Below are 18,755 nucleotides of genomic sequence, written 5' to 3' on the forward strand. Positions count from 1 at the left end.
AGATCAAGACAGGAATTACAATCATCTTTGGAAACTTATAGATTCATGGACCTATGTGAATCTCAAAGATTTTTTTCTGTAAATAGAGGCCATTCACATGGACTCAGGAACTACGTGAAGTTTATTTATTTTGTGTAGTATGTTCTGTATAATGAATTTTAGTCCTCAGGACTATACTTAAGAATAATAAATTAAAGATTCATAGGAGAGTTATATACTGTTCAAGAATGATTATGGATTTATAAGCATTTCAGAATGAGTTAACCACTCAGCCGGACTTATTATAAGTATTACTAGTTAGCATATTTAACTAGGTAAGCAGAAAATCTAAGAACATATTTTTCACCTCTCCAATGAGTTTCTACAAGATAGTACAAGTTAGTGCCAAATTAGTATCCAAATAGGGGTTTTATTTTCATTACATGGTCACACATCCACTGCAGACTGGATCATAACCATTTTGCTTATACCAAGGAAAACTATTCAGAGAATTATTTAATTTTTGGAAAGACTACTTCCAAATTCAATCTAGTCTCTCAAAAGAAAAAGGGTCAGAAGCAATACAAGTGAATACACTTTCTGTAACCAGCCCATTTTAGATTTAACTGGGAGCAATTTACTGCAAAGAATAGGCACTGGATTCCTGAAGACTTTTTTTTTTTTTCCACATTAGTGTACACTTCTACCATTTTATTTCTACTTGACTGAATAGGGCTGAATCTCAAGTAATTTCTATTACGCCTATTATTCCATTATTTTATTCCTTTCTACATGCATTTCCTTGACCATATTGTACTCCTATATAGCAAAATTTTTTCAGTCTTTTTTTTCTTTACTATTGTTTTACAACATTTGTTTACTGAAGACCTTTTAAAATTCCCCATTGAATCATTTTAATTGAAAAATTCACAATATATTTTTAACTGCAATTAAGTGCTACCCTGTAATATCACAGCATTTGAAAAAGAATTTTAAGATCTTAGGCCTCGAGCCAGTAGGAATATCAAAAGTAATCTAACCCACATATGACTACATGATGACTAGTCTAAAACAACTTCAGAAGATGACTGAAGAAAAAAAACGGGATATTTTTGCTTTGGGATAGGGATTTAAGAGAAAGTCTACAAGACTTATTTTCATGGTCACGTTACAGTCAATGAAGAAAAAGAAAATTAATGAACAGAACTCTTGAAGGTGTATTAAAGTATTCAAGTATGACAAACAGCTTGTATTATAGAGGAAGAAAGTATTGTAAACAGGATGTAACAGAAATTAAGTTCTTTAGTTCCTGAGAAATTAACGACTAAATTTATGAAAATAATTTTCACATAAGTAACTATTACTGGACTTGATGTTTGAAAACTTAGTTTTAAAGTATTTTTTTTTTCTTTTGGTCATCAATGATTTACCCATTTTTATCACATAAGATTTGGAAGAGACAGAAAATTAAACAGACATACTAGTCAAGGCTGCTTGTACCCAAACACAACCTACACAAAATAAGCAATTTATAGAATTCAATAGACAGATAGGCCTCTCTTAGCCTTCTCCTGTGAGAACTGCAAGAATCTAATTCTGGAATCTGAATCATTGCTTCTCCACATGAGCACATTAGTGATGGAAATTATTGCCTATGCAATATCTTGCTGACCTTAGTATAGGTGTGGGTCGTAATTCATCTTTTGTGCTGTAACTAAGGGAGTTTTGTGCTTTTTTAATTGGCCACTTTGGTGTTACATCATGTCTAGACCATGTAGTATATTACATGCCCAGTATGAGGAAATGTATATTGACCTTGATTTTTCTCATTTGATTATTAATTAGCCTGCAATTAATATTGCAAGTATAGATATCATTTCTGGTATCCATACTAGCCCGTAACAGTTTGGGTATTTTAGAGCAGCTCCTGTGTTGTCATACAACATTATGCCATCATTACAGAACCCATGATCTTAAAGTCCAATTTTTGGCAGATAACACTTCCCAAATACTCTTCTCAATATAGTTTTTTCTAAAAAGTGGGGGTTTTGTAAATGCGTTTGCCATTTCAGGTAGAATTTGAGGTGAAAGGTCATATTAAAGGGTAATCAGATTTGCATTTTTTCCATTCCAAATTGTTTAGGCTCTGTTTGTTTAATCCCACATATATCAGCCCTCAAGAACATACTGACAGTTGTATTATCAGGTTATTATTACAGATTTGTCTTCTTACCAACCTTGCCAGCAGTATGAAAAAAGTCATTGGCCTCTTGTAGCAGGGCTTTCCTTTCTTCCATATGGAAGCCCACTTCTTCTCGCAACAGAGAGATTTTGTGATTTGAAAACTGTAGGTGTTCTTTTTCTGTATAGTCCTCTGAAAGCAAGATCTTAAGTGCTTCAGCTTCCAGTTGTTCCACAGTGGAATTCCATTCCTAACAGGAAAAATTCTATTTTAATCAACTACACATAAAAAAAAGCGATATACCTGCACAATAATAATATAAATACTGGAAAAAATGTATCACATTTATGGGCCTAAAAGTTATCACCATTTACAACTAGGAGGGATTTCTCAGCAAATTATGGTTTTTTGTGACAGAGTTCTCAGTGGTGGCATTCTACACTCTTTGACGCAGTTTCACAGGCAGCAGTAACAGTTACTATTGTGTCTGCTGGGAAAAACGGTCTACATGATAATGTAAAGACAAGAAACTTCTACTGGGTTAGACCACACTTCCACGGCCCCTTAAGCCCAACTATTTAACCAAAACCAAATTAAAATATTGCCTAGATTGCTTAATAGCTGATCCTAGTGCCACAATTTCTGCTGAGAGCTGTCTGGTAATCAATTAAATGAAATTACTCTCCCTGACAGTGAGGTGTGCTATCATCCTTGACGCTCTCCATTGTACATTTTCTCTGATTTCCTCAACAAAACCACAAGCCCATTCAAAGCACGTCTCTGCCTTATCTGACCATGAACCTTCCTACTGGCAGTGACAGATAGAAGAGATGCTTTAAAAGGGAAGATCATACTTGAGCTTTTCAAGACACAGAAACATTATTGACACTTAATTGAGCTAGGTATCTAAAACTAAGGTGCTTTAAAATGGATTCAGTTGAATCAGTACCAGTTTGCATATAGACATTTTGCCTACATTACACCACTTGGAAGCACATTTAGCTAATCAGAACTGATTGTCTATTTGACTCCTATTTCTTTTTTTCAACTATCCATACTGAACTGACTTGTGCTTCTAGTGTACTGACCCAAATTATACATCAAATGTAGGGATTAAACCTTCATGAAAAAACCTTTTTTCCCTACATTTTTTTAGCTGCGATAAATGCTATTACAGTATTCAGTCCCACTATCTTCTTTAGGTTATAAAGAGGTATCGAAAGGCATATCAGACTAGATGGCCCAAACGGAAAGGAGCTTTGCTTTAAGAGAGTCAAGAGAAAAAACACCATCTCATCTCCTCCTGTCTTGCAACTACTTCTTTGGTGCCCAGTTGCTTCTTGTTTTGCCTGTGTTTTTACAGAAAAAACTATAAAACAGTAAAGCTGTTACACAGGGTACTTTATACCTGCTGTGCTTGTCAACACTTAAAATTGGTGCATTATTATGATGCTCAAAACAAATGGACCTTCTGATACTATACTACAATTTCCCATGCCTTAGGTAGCATATTTCCTCCTTTTTTTCTGGTAATGAATTAAGAGAAGAACCTTTTTGAAATTCATTTAGGATTTCCTTCTACATATTTGTATCAAATGACTGTTAAAGCAGACAGAAAAATCTTTTAAAATAAGACATAATTTATTTTCATTAAAATGAAAACACTCCAAAGTGTGCATATGGCACAAGAAGATTATAGGGCAGGTTCTTCTATTTTCAGCATGCTTAAAGAACATTAGCCTCACACTTGATGTTTCTTTTTAGAGACATTATTGCTAGCGAAGGACGCTATTTTGGAAATTTTCCCAGAAGTAGTAATCTGGTTTTTCACAGATCTTTCACAAACAGTAGAAATTCTAATTCCCTCACAGCGTCCCACCACGCTGCTTTGAAGTACAAAAAGGGAGAGTAGACCTATTTTGATAGTGTAGTTCACTGCATTCCTTTTCTGCATTCTGCATTTCTGCATCACTGCCTTCCTTTTCTGATGTTGTCCGTTGTTGTGATGACTAGTATGGTAAAAACACGTGTTCAAAGAGATCAGCAACTTATTTTACATAGGATTCTCCACCAGATGCAGTTACCAGATCCACCAGATGCAGTCTCTCCCTGCCTATTGGTAGATCTGGACTAAGAACTATTGAGAGACAGTCTATAATTCCCAGCATAGACATTACCCAAGATAGCCAGGCTTAGATAGTACATGGCAATTCCAACAGAAAGGACCAATTTCCTTGCTGCATTCTAGATTAACTTCAACAATTCAAGAAAAAGACGTAGCATTATCCACAGGGTCAGTGAAAAGCAGTACTCAAAATGGAAAACACATGCATTCACACCATGCCTGTATGTTCTTGCCTTGAAATTTGGATTCACTTCTACAGCTTCACTGCATGTGAACTAAAGCTGAAACAGAGGGTATTGACATGGGTAACAAAAGTGATTTTAAAATAGGAACAAACCCATGTAAATAAGGAATGTGATGCCTGGTGTGATGTCGATACATAGCGACGCAATAGTATGAAAATAATGAATTATATAAAAATACCTTTAATCTCTCTCAAAAAAGCAACTACCAAGATATATTGTTATGAACTTTTCCATGTTAATTAGTCTGCGGTACTAAATGCTGCAGGTTATACCAGAGACAAATATTTTAGAGAAATTGAGGAAAAGGAGGATGCACATTTTATATGATAAATGAGACTCTAGACAAGATTTTAACAAGCATAATTTCATTAAATTAAAACCAATTTTAAAGGATATTAAAATTTATTTGGGTATTAAGTAAGCTTTTTGAGGAGGAAAATTTAAAAAAGACTTAACAAACATAAAAGGACTGCTAACACCTTCACTGAAGCAGTAGAAATGTTCCAGATTACAGACATATTTGATCAGCATCCTACTTCTGTGCAATGAAACATATTCCTTCATCTTGAAAATCTGATGAATAGGAAAAGGAAAATTATGACAATCCTGCTGAGTTTGTAAGTAATTTTTCCACTGTGGTGAATATTCTTCACCTTCCTGCCATGGAAGAGCTAAGCAGCTGTAAAAATCTATAGATCTGCATTAATGCCTTCTTCATGTTAAATCTACTTTTGCTTTTAACTTTTATTACAGTATTACCAATTAAAAAAAAAAACAAACCACAAAACCACAAAAAAAACAAACCACCAAAAGCCAGCCTAAAATAATTTGAGTTAAAATGTTTCAACCAGATTCTAAGTGGTTTAATAAGAAAACTAATTCCACATATTTCAACAAATTTAGCTTTGTTCCATTTTGAAAAAGAAATATGTCAGAATCCCATCTAGAACTGTGTTTTGATTATGCTTCAATGTACCTGCATTGTATGCTTACAAAGATGCAAACCTGTTTCACTCATGCTAACCCTTTTTTTCTTCCATAAGGGAACCCTTATGAAAAGCCTTCTTGGAGATTTTTCAAGTTCAGCTCTTCCACAAGCAAGCAACTGAAGGCCAAATGCTGCCCATTGTATTTCCTTGTGTGCTTGTAAAAAATACAGCTGTCTTAGAATATCCTGCAACGAAATTACACCACTTCCCAAGAAAACAATCAAAAAAACCCAAGCCAAACCCCATATAAGTATTCCTTGAGGACGTGAACTGGATACTTTCAGTTTCCTAGTGAAATAAAATGAGGTTAATATGAAACACAATAAAAGCAATTATTTTTCAAATTTTTTTCTTTTTTTTTTTTCTATTGATAAACAGTTATAGTAAAATTTTTCTTGATTTTTTGTTTTATTTTTCTTTCAAATTAAAATAATCATCACTTCTGAGATCTGGAGGCAATAATCTTTAGCCTGAACTTTAAATTAAGTGGAACCCCACACTGTATTATTTGATGCACAATTCCCCTTTCATAAAAATCTGTCTTTGCCTCTCACTGTCCTAAGAAATATTCAGCAAGAATGATGATCTTGAGAATAATTACAGTCTACTGTGCTGTATTTGTTCCTTTTCACCTGAAGAACTTATCTTAGGGAAAAATAGTAAGGAAATCTCTCCATACACACAGCTTAATTGGCCTATTTATGAGTAAGGTGCGGACCCCTGACATCCAATTACACCAGCACCACAAGGTCATCATTTTCGATTACTTGCAGCTGGAATGACTGGTACCAAATATATTTCATGGTCAGATTCTAATCAAAATTTCACTTACGTTTAAACATATAGCAGTTAATCAGAATTAGAAAACAACACCGCACTTGGAAGCTTTTAACTGGGCCTAATAATAATTAACCAAAAAAAAAGCCACACAAAGAAAGTGCAGCTTAACATGTGCATCTTCCTTTTGTTATTTTACACTAGTTGTATAATAATTAAAAATAATATTTTATGCAAGAATGAAAATTGCGTATTTTAATGTAACAGTAAAGGAAATTGTCTATAGTTAGCTCTGAAGCAGATATAGAAAACCAAAAAATTTCAGAATTATTTCAGTGTACTGCAATATGTAAATTACAATTACAGAAGGCAAGGTTAATTACAAGAAAATGACTCAACTTGTAGTGAAATGATGTCCTATAAGAGGAATTTACTGTAACAACATTCATAATTTTTTTGGTACAAGGTGCCCAATAGCAGCTTTTAAGCAATCTTACAGCAGAGGTTAAACTCTGCCTTGTTTATACTGAGGCAAGCTTTTTCTCTAACTTTCACAAAAGCTAAAAAAACCAATTTATTATAATAATTTATAATTTAAAATATTCCATGAACATTAAAACCTTGCACACTCTCTGTGGGTATTAAACGTAGTTAGGCTCATTTGCTATCCTATTTGATCATTACTTAAACTTGGTTCAATTTTTTATAAAATAGGTAGTGACAATTTAATTTTCAGGTTTCTATTTATAAGGAAATGTTTCTCCACATAAAAAGCCTATCCATCCCATCAACAGGACACACAAACTCAGTGGAAAAAAATCTATGTCAGTTTTTTCTGTCCTTCAGCGTTACATTTGTAACGATCTGTCAGTCAACACCAGACATTTGTTACTCATTTTCCTTGAAAGGAATACAAAGCCTACCATTACTTTGACATTTCATTTTGTCAAGAAATGCTTGTGAATTCCTCTGACCTATTAAAGACACATTGCATTGTATGGGCCCATACTCAATCGGTTTCCTTAGGAAAAGTTAGACAGTGATATGAGCTAACAGTAGTAAGTTTTTTTAACACTTGCTTTCACTATTCTTTTGGCAAGGAAAATGAGCTTTCCAGGTTCCTTTATTAATAGGGTATTTTTCAAGAGAGTTAAAACTGATTAATTAAAATTATTGTGGCTTTAACTAAAAGTCTCGAACTTTTTCTGTAAAGTAGAAATACCTACAACTTTATCTTGTTATTAAAAAGCAACTATTGTGAGATAAATTGGCTGGTTTTTGTCTATATCGTAAACATTTCTTACTTAAAAATTCTAACTTTGGATTAAAACCTGAGAAGTTTTGTAAAATTGCCTCCACTGGAATATTCTAAGGTTAAGCTGAGAAAACCTTGAAACAGACCTATTTGACTTCAGATCATGATCTATATAGTAGAAAAATTAGCATTTAAACCACAAGCCAATTAAGTATAAAAATATGTATTTTTCAGAATATGTAAAAAATTAGCCCCTTCTCTCATACTGCAAAAATGTTCACAACTGAACTTTTTTCTGAGTCCAAGTTCTGCCTATAACTGATTCATTGGATACATTGGTACATTGATAATTTAGCTTTTGTGAATATTTGAAAGGCTTTTACCTTCAATAACTACATTGCAGTATGCCTAGCTACCGATATAATCATATGATTCCCTCAAATTATAAATAACACAACTGCAAAGGATTGTGACCTGTTATGACAATTGCCATATGACCTGTCTGTTGGCAAGTTCAGTGAATGACTACATGAGTGTGTTTAACAGGGAGTTTTTAGAATCAACAGACAAAAAGAGGAAAAATAATTCAAAGCCAGTCACCTCCCAGAAAATTATTGAGAAATGTTTAAAGATAATGCCAGGACAGAGAGGGACCTACCAAAAAAAACCCAAACCAAACCAGAAAGCCCGAAACATTAATCAAAAAATATTAATACCACTGATAGTGATATTTAGTTTGGTCATTAAGAATGATCCTGAGACCTCATTAGAGCATGTTATTACCTAGCATGGCTACTCCAGAACCAATAAGTATGCAGATCTACAAAACAGAGAAGTCTTGCTACTAAATCCTTATTAAAAGGACGACTGATTCCGGCATTGTTCAGTCCTGAAAACTTGCATAAACTATACAAAATGCAAACAATTTAGAATACTACTTTTCTTCATCTCTAAAGTTATTTGGCCACAAAGTGGTGCTAGCAGTTCTTTTTTACCATGCCAAGCACCTCCAATACACATTGAAACGTAACAGCAAGAAGTTAATCAGTGCCAGCATTATCTCCATTGAAATATGATTTCCTAAATCAGCCTCTTCTCTCAAATCTTCAGAGTGGGAGGAGGGGCTGGGGTGATGTCTTTTTATTGTTTGGGAGGGTTGAGGGCTTTTTTCCTAATTATGAATCCTTGGTTTTATCTTTGGTCTTGATTATTGTACGAGACAGCAATAATGTTTTCAGTGGTTTCACTTCTTAGCAAGGTGAGGTTCAAAGTAAGATATCAACTCGAGAACATAACAAACCATTCTCCTTTCTTCTCTCAGCCCAGTCACACAAATAAGGTGTTAATCTTCAGAGCCCTCATAGGCCAGCCTGGGAATAATTTAAGCAATTTTTTTGTCCTGTTCTTCTTAATGCAACAATACACATAAGTAAATATGTGTATTTTCTTTGTGAGAAACTGTTCAGATACCAGAACTTTCCACTATCTTACTACCTGTGAGAACACGTACACTTGCTCTGCATGCCTATTGCACAGAAACTTCTCACCGTACCCTCAAAGCTATGGTATACGTATGAAATGTTACTTGAAAAAGATTCATTTATACCGCTTTAGATCCTAATACAGAAATATTTTAAAGTCCCTAGTTGCTTTTTGGAAACACTCAGTTTTGGCATGAGGGAACTAGACAAATGACAGCAGACATCAGCTATTCTCTAAGTAATGACCAAGCTACAGAAAAAGCATGTTATTCATTAATTAGTCAAGTAAGGTACTCCTAAAAGTTCTTCCTGAACATAAACTGAAATGTTCTTCACAACCATTTCTATATTTTCTTACATAAACTGATAAAATAGTTACTCCAACTGATAAAATTTCTAGAGACTTCTGGAAATTACATTTTGGTGTGAAATTAATGTGGAATATTCACTTTTTTTTATTAGAGCATAACTTGGACACTAAAGGGATTCCTGAAGGGAACATAGCTCCAACCAGATTTAGTGTTACCAGAAAAAACTGATACTGTATTTTTCCTATTGCTAAAGAGACTGTTTTCCAATATATACACAGTAAAAACTGGTGTCTGCTTTTCTCTCGAGAAAACATTAAAGAACCAGACATATTAAACAATTGCTCAATAAAAGAGAGGTGGAGGAATTTTGAAGCACTAATGCAGTTAGTTGTCTTTCTATTTGAAAAGATGGACTTAATTTCTACTCTAAGACTTTCCAAATAACATAGAATGGTACCATAGCTATGTATAGTGGGTGCTCTGTGGTGGTGTTTTTTCCCCCACCAATTTTCCATGTGAACCTGGCAATATTTTTATAAGTGTTTTACAATTTTGTCAAATATGACAAGTTCATGACTCTTGATTTCAGGGAGAAAGCTAGTCCCTGCAGAAAAAAAAAAAATCTCGTATGACAAAAATCAAACAAATAGAAAATAATTCTGATGACTCTACCACAAAAGTGCCCAGCAAATATCCAAATGTGTGGTGATCACATGCATATGCGTAAAATTTATGCCAACTAGAGCTTCAAAAAGCAGAACACATTGCATGTTTTTATAGAAGATTGCGTTGCAAGGTAATCAGTGTCATTTTACAGTGATACTATCATTGTCTGCAAAATACATTAGGTTGCACAGATGTAGCAGAGTTGTTATAAATCACAATATTCTTTTGGTCTGAATGTAGCATGAAAACATATTTTGGGAATTATAGAAGTTTGTTTTACAGAAAGCTAGATAAATTTCTAGTACTGTATTTTTTATATCATTCTGTTCCTAAATAAGTACTTGCCAAATTATATTTAATAACTTCACAGGTGATTTGGAAGAAAATAGAAAAGCATTGCTTAATAAAGTTTCTAGCTGCACAAAAGGTAGCTGAGTGCTATGTAACAATTAGGAAACGTCAAATATAGAGATCAAGTACAATCTATTTTTGAAGTAGGCTCATTTGAACAAAACAGCTACCTGTAATTTCAGTCTTAGGAATTTGTGTCATTACTGGGGTGAAAAGATTGTATCCTAGAAAGTAGTGACCCTGGACAACAATATCATGCTTTGTGACCAACTGAAATGAAAATTTTAGAGGAAAAGTGGCTTAGGGGAATTTTGTGCACCCATGTATGGGAGTACAGAGGAAATAAAGAGGATTAAAAAATCCTCATTTAGAAATATAGAAATATGTATCTTACATACATATACCATGTATTTACTCCTTACTGAACCCTCAAGTTCACATTTTGCTACTCATTTTTTAAGTTGCTTCACCAATCACAGAATCTTCTTGGTTGGAAAGGACCTTTGAGATCGAGTCCAACCACAAAAAAAACCCAAACACCCCACCCCCCCACCCCCCCCCCAAAAAAAAAGCTACCCCACAAACAAACAAAGACACAACAACACCCAAACACCATAAACAAAAGAAAACCCACACAAAACAAACACCCACAACCACACACCACACCCACCCACAAACAGACACAAACCAGCAATCTCGGGCACTAGAGCATGCCCTGAAGTGCCATGTCTACACATTTCTTAAATACCTCCAGGGATGGCAACTCCACCACCTCCCTGGGCATGCTGGTTTCAGTGCCTGACCACTCTCTCAGTAAAGTAATTCTTCCTAATATCTAATCTAATCCTCCCCTGCCGCAACTTCAGACCATTTCCTCTGGTCCTGTCATTATTCACTTGGGAGAAGAGGCCAACACCCACCTCTCTACAACCTCCTTTCAGGTAGTTGTAGAGGGCAATGAGGTCCCCTCTCAGCCTCCTCTTCTCCAAATTAAACATGCCCAGTTCCCTCAGCCTCTCCTCATATGACTTGTTCTCTAAATGATCAATGATCATATTTCTTACTTTCACTTTGACTTCCATTTCTTCAAGCTCTTGAAGTAACTCTTCATTTTCCAACAGAGATGAGCCTAGGTTTTGCTTCTGAAAATAATCTCTGATGTTTTTATTGTACCAAGATATTACCTAAATAAAAAATAAAAACAATTCAGTCAGTGAAAAATTTCAGAAACAACTGTCCATTTTTCAAAATATATACAAGACAGTTTCATTTACAAAAGCAGCCCTAATTTTAATTCCTTTCATTTTTCATTCCTAATGTTCGTGCTTTTAAGTAATATAAATGCAAATATTCTAATAAATGTTAATACATACACAAGGAAAGGATTGTGATTACAACAAACGTATATTGGAATATATGTAAAAAAATAGACAAAAATGTATTCAACAAGTATGACCAAATTATGAATTAAAACAGTAAAAAAAAAAATTAAGTTATAGTCACACACTGAATAAATGCATACTTTATGACATGATAAAAATACTGCTCATTTTCCCTAGAATCACATTGACTTGAAAATATCCCTTTGTGTATACTAAAAGACTATAAATCTGACCAATTCTGCAAGAATATTTAATAATAATAACAACAACGACTAAATAGGCCCTATGACCTCTCCATCCCTGGCTTGAAAAACCCAGTTAAGCTATTGAGATAATATTATGTGGAATAATCTTTGGTAGCTTAAAAAAACAAAAATTATTACATCTTAATAGACTTACTTCAGCAAGTATATGCAGCAAACATATGCAGTATACAAGTATAGCTTCTAAATTGCACAGTATTTCTGCTTGATTCACAGTAGGTATCTCTCACTTTCTTTGTAAACAACACAAGGCAAGAATTCTTGAGCGAAGCTTTGCATTTTAAAATATTAGTCAGAATGAGTTATTAGTATCAAGAAGACTTCCTCCAATCTTTTCAGTCTGGAAAATCATCACTATAGTTAAATCGTATGTGTCATAGTAAGAATTATTTTGTACCAGGTACTACAGATTTAAATAGCACACTACAGATTTATTTTTATTTGCTCATGTAGAAGTTATTTTTAATAAATTTAGACAATTCTAAACATGAAAGAACCTTTAAAATATGTTGGAAACATTTTCAGTTACAAATTAAAAAATGGGCATATTACCTCAGGGGTTCAACAGAGATAGGAAAGTAAACAAATTATTTAGTACTGAACCTTCATTTCTTGAGCATATCCTCCAGCTGAATACTTACTGATCGAAACATTTTTTCTGGAAGCACATTTTCACAGTACACTTACTATGGGTCCACCAAAATACAAATTAATGGAATGTACAATAAAAACTGTGCTAAAAGGGAAAGAAAAATTTCTTTATAAATTAGGACTGTTCTCTGTATCATGAATCTGCTTAGCAAAACAAACTATTGATGCTAGGCAGAGGAAAAAGCCATTCTTTAACCCTGGTATAGTAAAGTGTTCACCCCTTTACCACCTGGCAATATTTCTTTCCATTACAGTCAGCTTCCACTACAGCTAATACCTCTGAATGATTTCAGTTGTGCCAGCTTAGCTCTTAAGCAACAGCTGGGAATTTTTAACTGCTTTTTAAGAAAGAGGCCCACAGAACCTTACCTTCAGTGATTTTGGCGGAGGGATGGGAAAGGAGAGAAGGTTAATATATCTGTTTGAAAAAGATAGTGGTTTTCCTTGATGGGTTGAAATCTAAAATCACTCCTGATCTTCAAAAATTAGATTTTCTTATTCATTTACAAAAATGCATTGCTCTGTTTACAATGAATAATCGATATCAGAAATAAAAGTCTCTCCAACATTTTCCCCAGGTTGTTAAACTGCTCCTTTTGCACTGATTACAGTCCAGGTAACTTCAATGTTTATAGTCTTGCATTCCCTTTCTACATTTCCCACTGCCAATTCAGAAGCAGCAGCAAGTTTTCCAACAAATAATGGACCGAGGGGGGAGAGGGGAACCAAACCAACAACTTCCTGAGTATTTCTTGCATGTTCGCACTGCCTGTTGCCAGTTCCATTGAGTCCAGGTCAGCAACCCAGCAGGCAAAAATCAAGCCCTGAATAGTGTAATTACAGTAAGTAAGTGGAGACCAGTGACAAGTGGCGTTCCTCAGGGGTCAGTGTTGGTACTGGCACAGTTTAACATCTTTGTTAGCAACATGGACAGTGGGATTGAGTGTATCTTCAGCAAGCTTGCTGACGACACCAAGCTGTGTGGTCAGCTCAATGTTAAAACAAAGTAATCCATTTAGGCACATGCATACTTTAACAAGAATATGTATAGTTTCACGGCTGACCAACAATGGAGTGAGTTTGACAGGATGTGAGAAGCTCATTTGGTTTCAAGGTGTGCCGATTTTTTTACATAGGACCAAAGTCTGGGAATCCTATAAAGTTGGCCCATATATTCAAGAGTAGCAAGGGGAACTAAGTTATCACTATCAAGAGAAACAGGACAGGAGATCAGATATTTGGAAATAGACAAGAAGAGAAGTGTTGGCCATAATCAAGACAGTGGTAAAATCCCTAAGTTCACTGGCACCCCGATTTCATCAGAAGTAACCAGAGGAGAAGTAATCTTGAGTTGATCTGATTATAGAGTTTTGAATAACATAAGCTCATTTATGTCTAAAATGACTTAGCACTCATTGTAAAATACAATTTTTTATATTTTTGAAGACAGCCTTCACAGAATGTACATGGAGTCAAGCATGAAGTCAAAACTTCAGAGGAACTTCGTACAACATTTTGATGATTCAAATAGTTTTATGCATTAGATGACAATCTGCAGATTTGCCTCCAAATTGTCTGAGCTAAACGCTATGTTTTCATTCTAGCTATCAGTAGCTGGAGCAGCACTATGTTGAGAACAGTTATTGAAAAAAAAAAAAAAATCAGCAAAGAGCACACCACCAGCAGGTGTAGTACATGTTAAGGCAATTCTCTACACATTAGCTACCACTCTGACCTATACCAAGATAGTTTGTTTCCCATATATCTGTCCAGATAGCAAATGTGGGTTTAATCACCTGTACCCTGAGTTTTACTCAGCTCTTATCTCTGCCCTTGATGTGACCAAGTACCATGAATAATTTTAATTGTCCCATATATGCATAATTGGATTAAGAAAAATTACTTTCATAAATCTTCTAAAGATAAATTATTATGTACAAAATAGGCTAATCTGTCTCTGGTTTTCATTAATGAGAGAAATTATCAGAGGAAGGTCAAATACCCTTCTCTAGATTTAAAATAAGTACGCTTTCACGTATTGAAAATACTGAAAAATAAATGTTACAATCACAATCAGATCATCACATTCCAATTAGAGATCAAAGGAACGTGCTACATTTTTAGTTCTTCAGAACCAGGCAGTAAGTGGTGATCTTTACAGCTGCTGGCTTTTCTTTTTAAAAATAAGCCCACACATTGTGCAGCCTTCTGCATTACATAGTTATGCCTAGCAAAACAGAGGCAATACAAAGAGCAAAAATCCACTCTTAGCAAAATACTGGAGATGAGTTCTGCTGTATAATATCTTTCTCTTACGCCTTGAATTCCCATTAATGTCAGTGGGAGTTCAATATGCTGTTCTTGCATACGTAGCATTGTTAGACATCAAGAGGAGTTCAGTCCATGTAGAGATTGGAAAATTAGTTTTCAGATGGGCTGAGAGGCTTTGAGAGTTTAATTTCTGTCATCACTCAGAAATATATATGCATAATGTGTCAGAGGCCAGAGAGAGAAATTTAACATGAAGTCTCTAAAAGTTAATTTTCCAGTGTTTATATTTACATATGAATATATTATTTGTCCATGACACATGGATGTTAATGGTCCATAAATGTACAAATAATACATTTTACCAGGTTTGACTCAAATTCAGATACTAAACAATTATATTCTGATAAGTATGATGTTAAAAACTATTTGACTTTTTCCCTCCATGTGTACACCAGCCTCAAACTGGATGCAGTTATGAGCTAACAGGTAGTTAAATACTGGCCACTATCTTCAGATGATGAGGAAACTTGCCAGTAGAAAACCGTTTCTGTACTTAACGCTTTGTGATTTGAGCACATATCTGAGAGGAAATGTAAAATACACACAAAAAATTCATTTCACAATATTTACCATGTAATCTTAATTAGGGTGAATTCTAGCTGGTGACTCCCAAATTTTTATCCCTCATGTGATAAGGAAAAGTAGAATTCCCTGGTAAATTTTATGAAATTTTGACATTTAGCATCTAAGACAATGTGAAATTACCTTTTTTTTTTTAGTAAGTGTGCTTGGCTCCAAAAAATACCCCACATATTTATTCCCTACTCTTCAACAAGAAGCTATTTCTGAAATGTTCCCATTTTGAATGTTCTTCCATGCTTGTATACTATGGAATAACACTGGTGTGATCAGGTAATTGTAGTAACATCTAATCCTTTTCAATATAGAGAAAGAATCATTTTTCTAGATTGAAATAGGGCATAATTCCAATGTAGTGAGTTAGACCGATACTGAAAGTTCAGCTGTAGCTGTTGAAAATTTATTAGAATTTGAAACAAGAATTCTTTTTGAGAATCTTTCTTCTATGGTATAGCTATGTGGTCATACTGAAAAAAACCATCAAAACCAGTAACAGCAGCAGTAGTATGTATCTCTAAGCAAGCAATGGATGGTTTCTAATGATTTGCAGAGAAATACAGCCTCCTATATTGTAGTTCTTGTTTTTCAGTATTTTTGTCATCTATTATTTTATGACTGCATACTGAGATTATGACACTTGCATAAGACCTTACTATTTTTATCTGTTTGGGAGTTTTTCTGTCATTAAATAAGCAATTGTTGCTCTATTTCTGGCAGCTACTGATATTGAGTGCCCCAAAAATGTCAGCTTGCTTGTGTACCTCAACAATTTTGTGGTCTCTGTGTAGAATTACAAAGAGTTGTGCTTGGTAAATATGGTGCTTCTCATCTTAAACAACCTCACAGGCAAAGTTAGTGCCTACAGAATTGACTGCTGCTAACAGTTTCTAACATTTTCCTCTGATACAGGAGGAAACTTTATTTTGGAGACAAAGAAACTTGCAGAGGTATCACAATCAGGACTGTACTGTCAGAGGTCCATACAAAATTTTAGTCTATGTACAAAACACTGAAAATAGTTCAGATTTAGTCTTAGACTCTAGCAGTTAAATTTGCATGTTCCTCCTTCTCAGCATACTTAATATCCAAAGAGGTGGAGCGGGACTCTTCCCATATCTTTTTTCCGACTAGCTGGTGAAGTTTCATGACATTTCTCAAGGAAAATGAGAGAGTCTTACATTGCAGAAGTTTCTCTGATAATGCAGAGCACAAAGAGAGAAAAGCTATTTGATCTGAATGCTGGGAGGTGGGGAACGAAAAGGAAAAAAGAGTGGTAGGACTAGAAAGAGGATGAGAAAGAGCAAGACTTTAATGTGTCTAAGCTCTAAAAGGAAGGTACAAAACCAAGTTGTATTTAAGAAATTCAGTAAGAGACAGGAGATAAGCTGGGAGAAAGAAGAAGAAAGAGAAACAGGTTGCAGGTGTGGAAAACCTGCAATTACTACATATTTTGGATTTGACTCCAAGAACAAAATACTTTTCTGCTTTCAGACACGCTGACTGGCTAACTATACTACATCTTCTCTTTAACTGACTAGTCCAGAAAGAGCCTGCTGCAATTGTAATTGCTATTATCAATTACTGTTTTCATGCATGTGCCTAGAGGTTTGTTTGTGCTGGTAATTCAATTTGAAGGGAATCTAGTTTGATTTTAACTACCACATTTGGTAACTTACAGGAGAGAAGACAACAGGAAGAAGACAACAAAGTTATATTAAAATAAATTATTAGGTTGTTATAGCTACAAAGTCAAATATTCAAAGGTTAGAATCTCAAACAGAAGTGGACCAGAGTTATTGGCCTAATAAATATATTTTAAGTTACTTTTCTGTAATAGTCTCTACTGTAAAACAGTTGCTAGATATTTTCTTTTTTTTTTTTTTTTTTTTACAGTGACTTCCCTTAATACTATCTTTCTTACCTGGTTCTCTTGCTGGTGCCACAAACAAATTTGCAGAACCTGCTCCAGTCCTTGGCGCTGATGTTTAAGAAATCTGTCCAGTTGCCGTCTCCTGTCTTGTAGCATTTCAAGGAGATTGTCAATTTTCAAGCAGCTGCTGTGGGCTCCCTGAATCAACTCCGGATTTGCATTTGGCCCCTCACATTTGAATTCTTCTATAAATTCAGTTAGCTCTTGGCTTTTGTTTAAAAGGGCAAGTGACCTTTCCAAAAGTTCTGTAAGAACAGAATTTCATAGGAAAAAAACCAATGTGATTTGTAATTCTAGTAGCATATTTCAAATACTGCTCAAGTATTTTTAAAACTGTCTATTATTTACATAGAAGGTATATATCCTAAGATATTGCAGTTTGGACAGCTGTTATATAAACCTAACAAAGTATAACAATGTATACACTTACATATATATACCTGTAACGGTACCTATTATACACACACATAATGGTGCACTGAGAGTCATTGGGACAAAATGCGGAAGTCATTTTTTTTTCTCAAAACTGAGTTCTTTTTGATGGTTTCCCAATCCTCAGGTAAGCTGAAATGGAATTTCCTACCCTGCTTTTTGGGGGGGTCAGTAGCCTCTGTATTTTTTCACTAATAATGCAAGCGAAATTTAGGTCTTTTTTAGGACTTCTTCACAGAAGTTGAAAGAAAAAGTTCTTCTGTCTGAAGGCTGTTATAACCTTATGACTAAATCATTAATATCAGGAACTCTTACCTTCTTTCCGTAAACTCTACCTAGACACACTCAGGGTTAAAATTAGGTGGACTAGTACACTTCAATGACGCTCAAGACTAGTCATGTGTCTGTCTTTGTTCCAGCTTCTTAAACCCAGACAGTACAAAATCTACTGAACGGACAATTATTTATTTTTAGTATTTATATTAAGTATATTTTAGTATTTATATTAAGTATTTATAGGTCTTTCAAATCAAAAGGGAAAATTTTCAGGTATGGAATGAGGAAGAAGGGGAGCCAAGCCAGAATAAGAGACAAGGTAGGCATGAAGAAAAGTATAAGAAAAGAATCTCTGCAAGGAGCAGTTAGTGAAGCAACCAACAACAGGCAACAAACAGCTGGAACATTCATCTTCCCATCCGAGTACACGTACTGGTAATTCAAGGCAGAGAACTCTAAATCTCCACCTTTCACATGGAGAACCTAGGGAAGATGCAGAAGTGGAATGCCTCCACTTCTCCAGTCACCAAGGACTAACAAGAGAGTTCAG

At 34.7% G+C, this 18,755-nt stretch overlaps 1 protein-coding gene across 1 annotated transcript in view; it reads right to left on the reverse strand.

Moving 5' to 3' along the window:
- The window catches only part of CCDC141 (coiled-coil domain containing 141), a 94,767-nt gene that overhangs the window by 50,736 nt on the left and 25,276 nt on the right, over nucleotides 1-18,755 (reverse strand). The window contains exons 6-8 of the mRNA XM_074144785.1: nucleotides 17,489-17,742; nucleotides 11,426-11,545; nucleotides 2,217-2,411 (exon numbers count right to left, since the gene is read on the reverse strand). Coding sequence (XP_074000886.1) covers nucleotides 2,217-2,411; nucleotides 11,426-11,545; nucleotides 17,489-17,742 — 569 coding nt within the window. The remainder of the gene's footprint in view (nucleotides 1-2,216; nucleotides 2,412-11,425; nucleotides 11,546-17,488; nucleotides 17,743-18,755) is intronic.

This window comes from Numenius arquata, chromosome 3 (genome assembly GCF_964106895.1).
Source record: "Numenius arquata chromosome 3, bNumArq3.hap1.1, whole genome shotgun sequence".
Lineage (NCBI taxonomy): Eukaryota > Metazoa > Chordata > Aves > Charadriiformes > Scolopacidae > Numenius > Numenius arquata.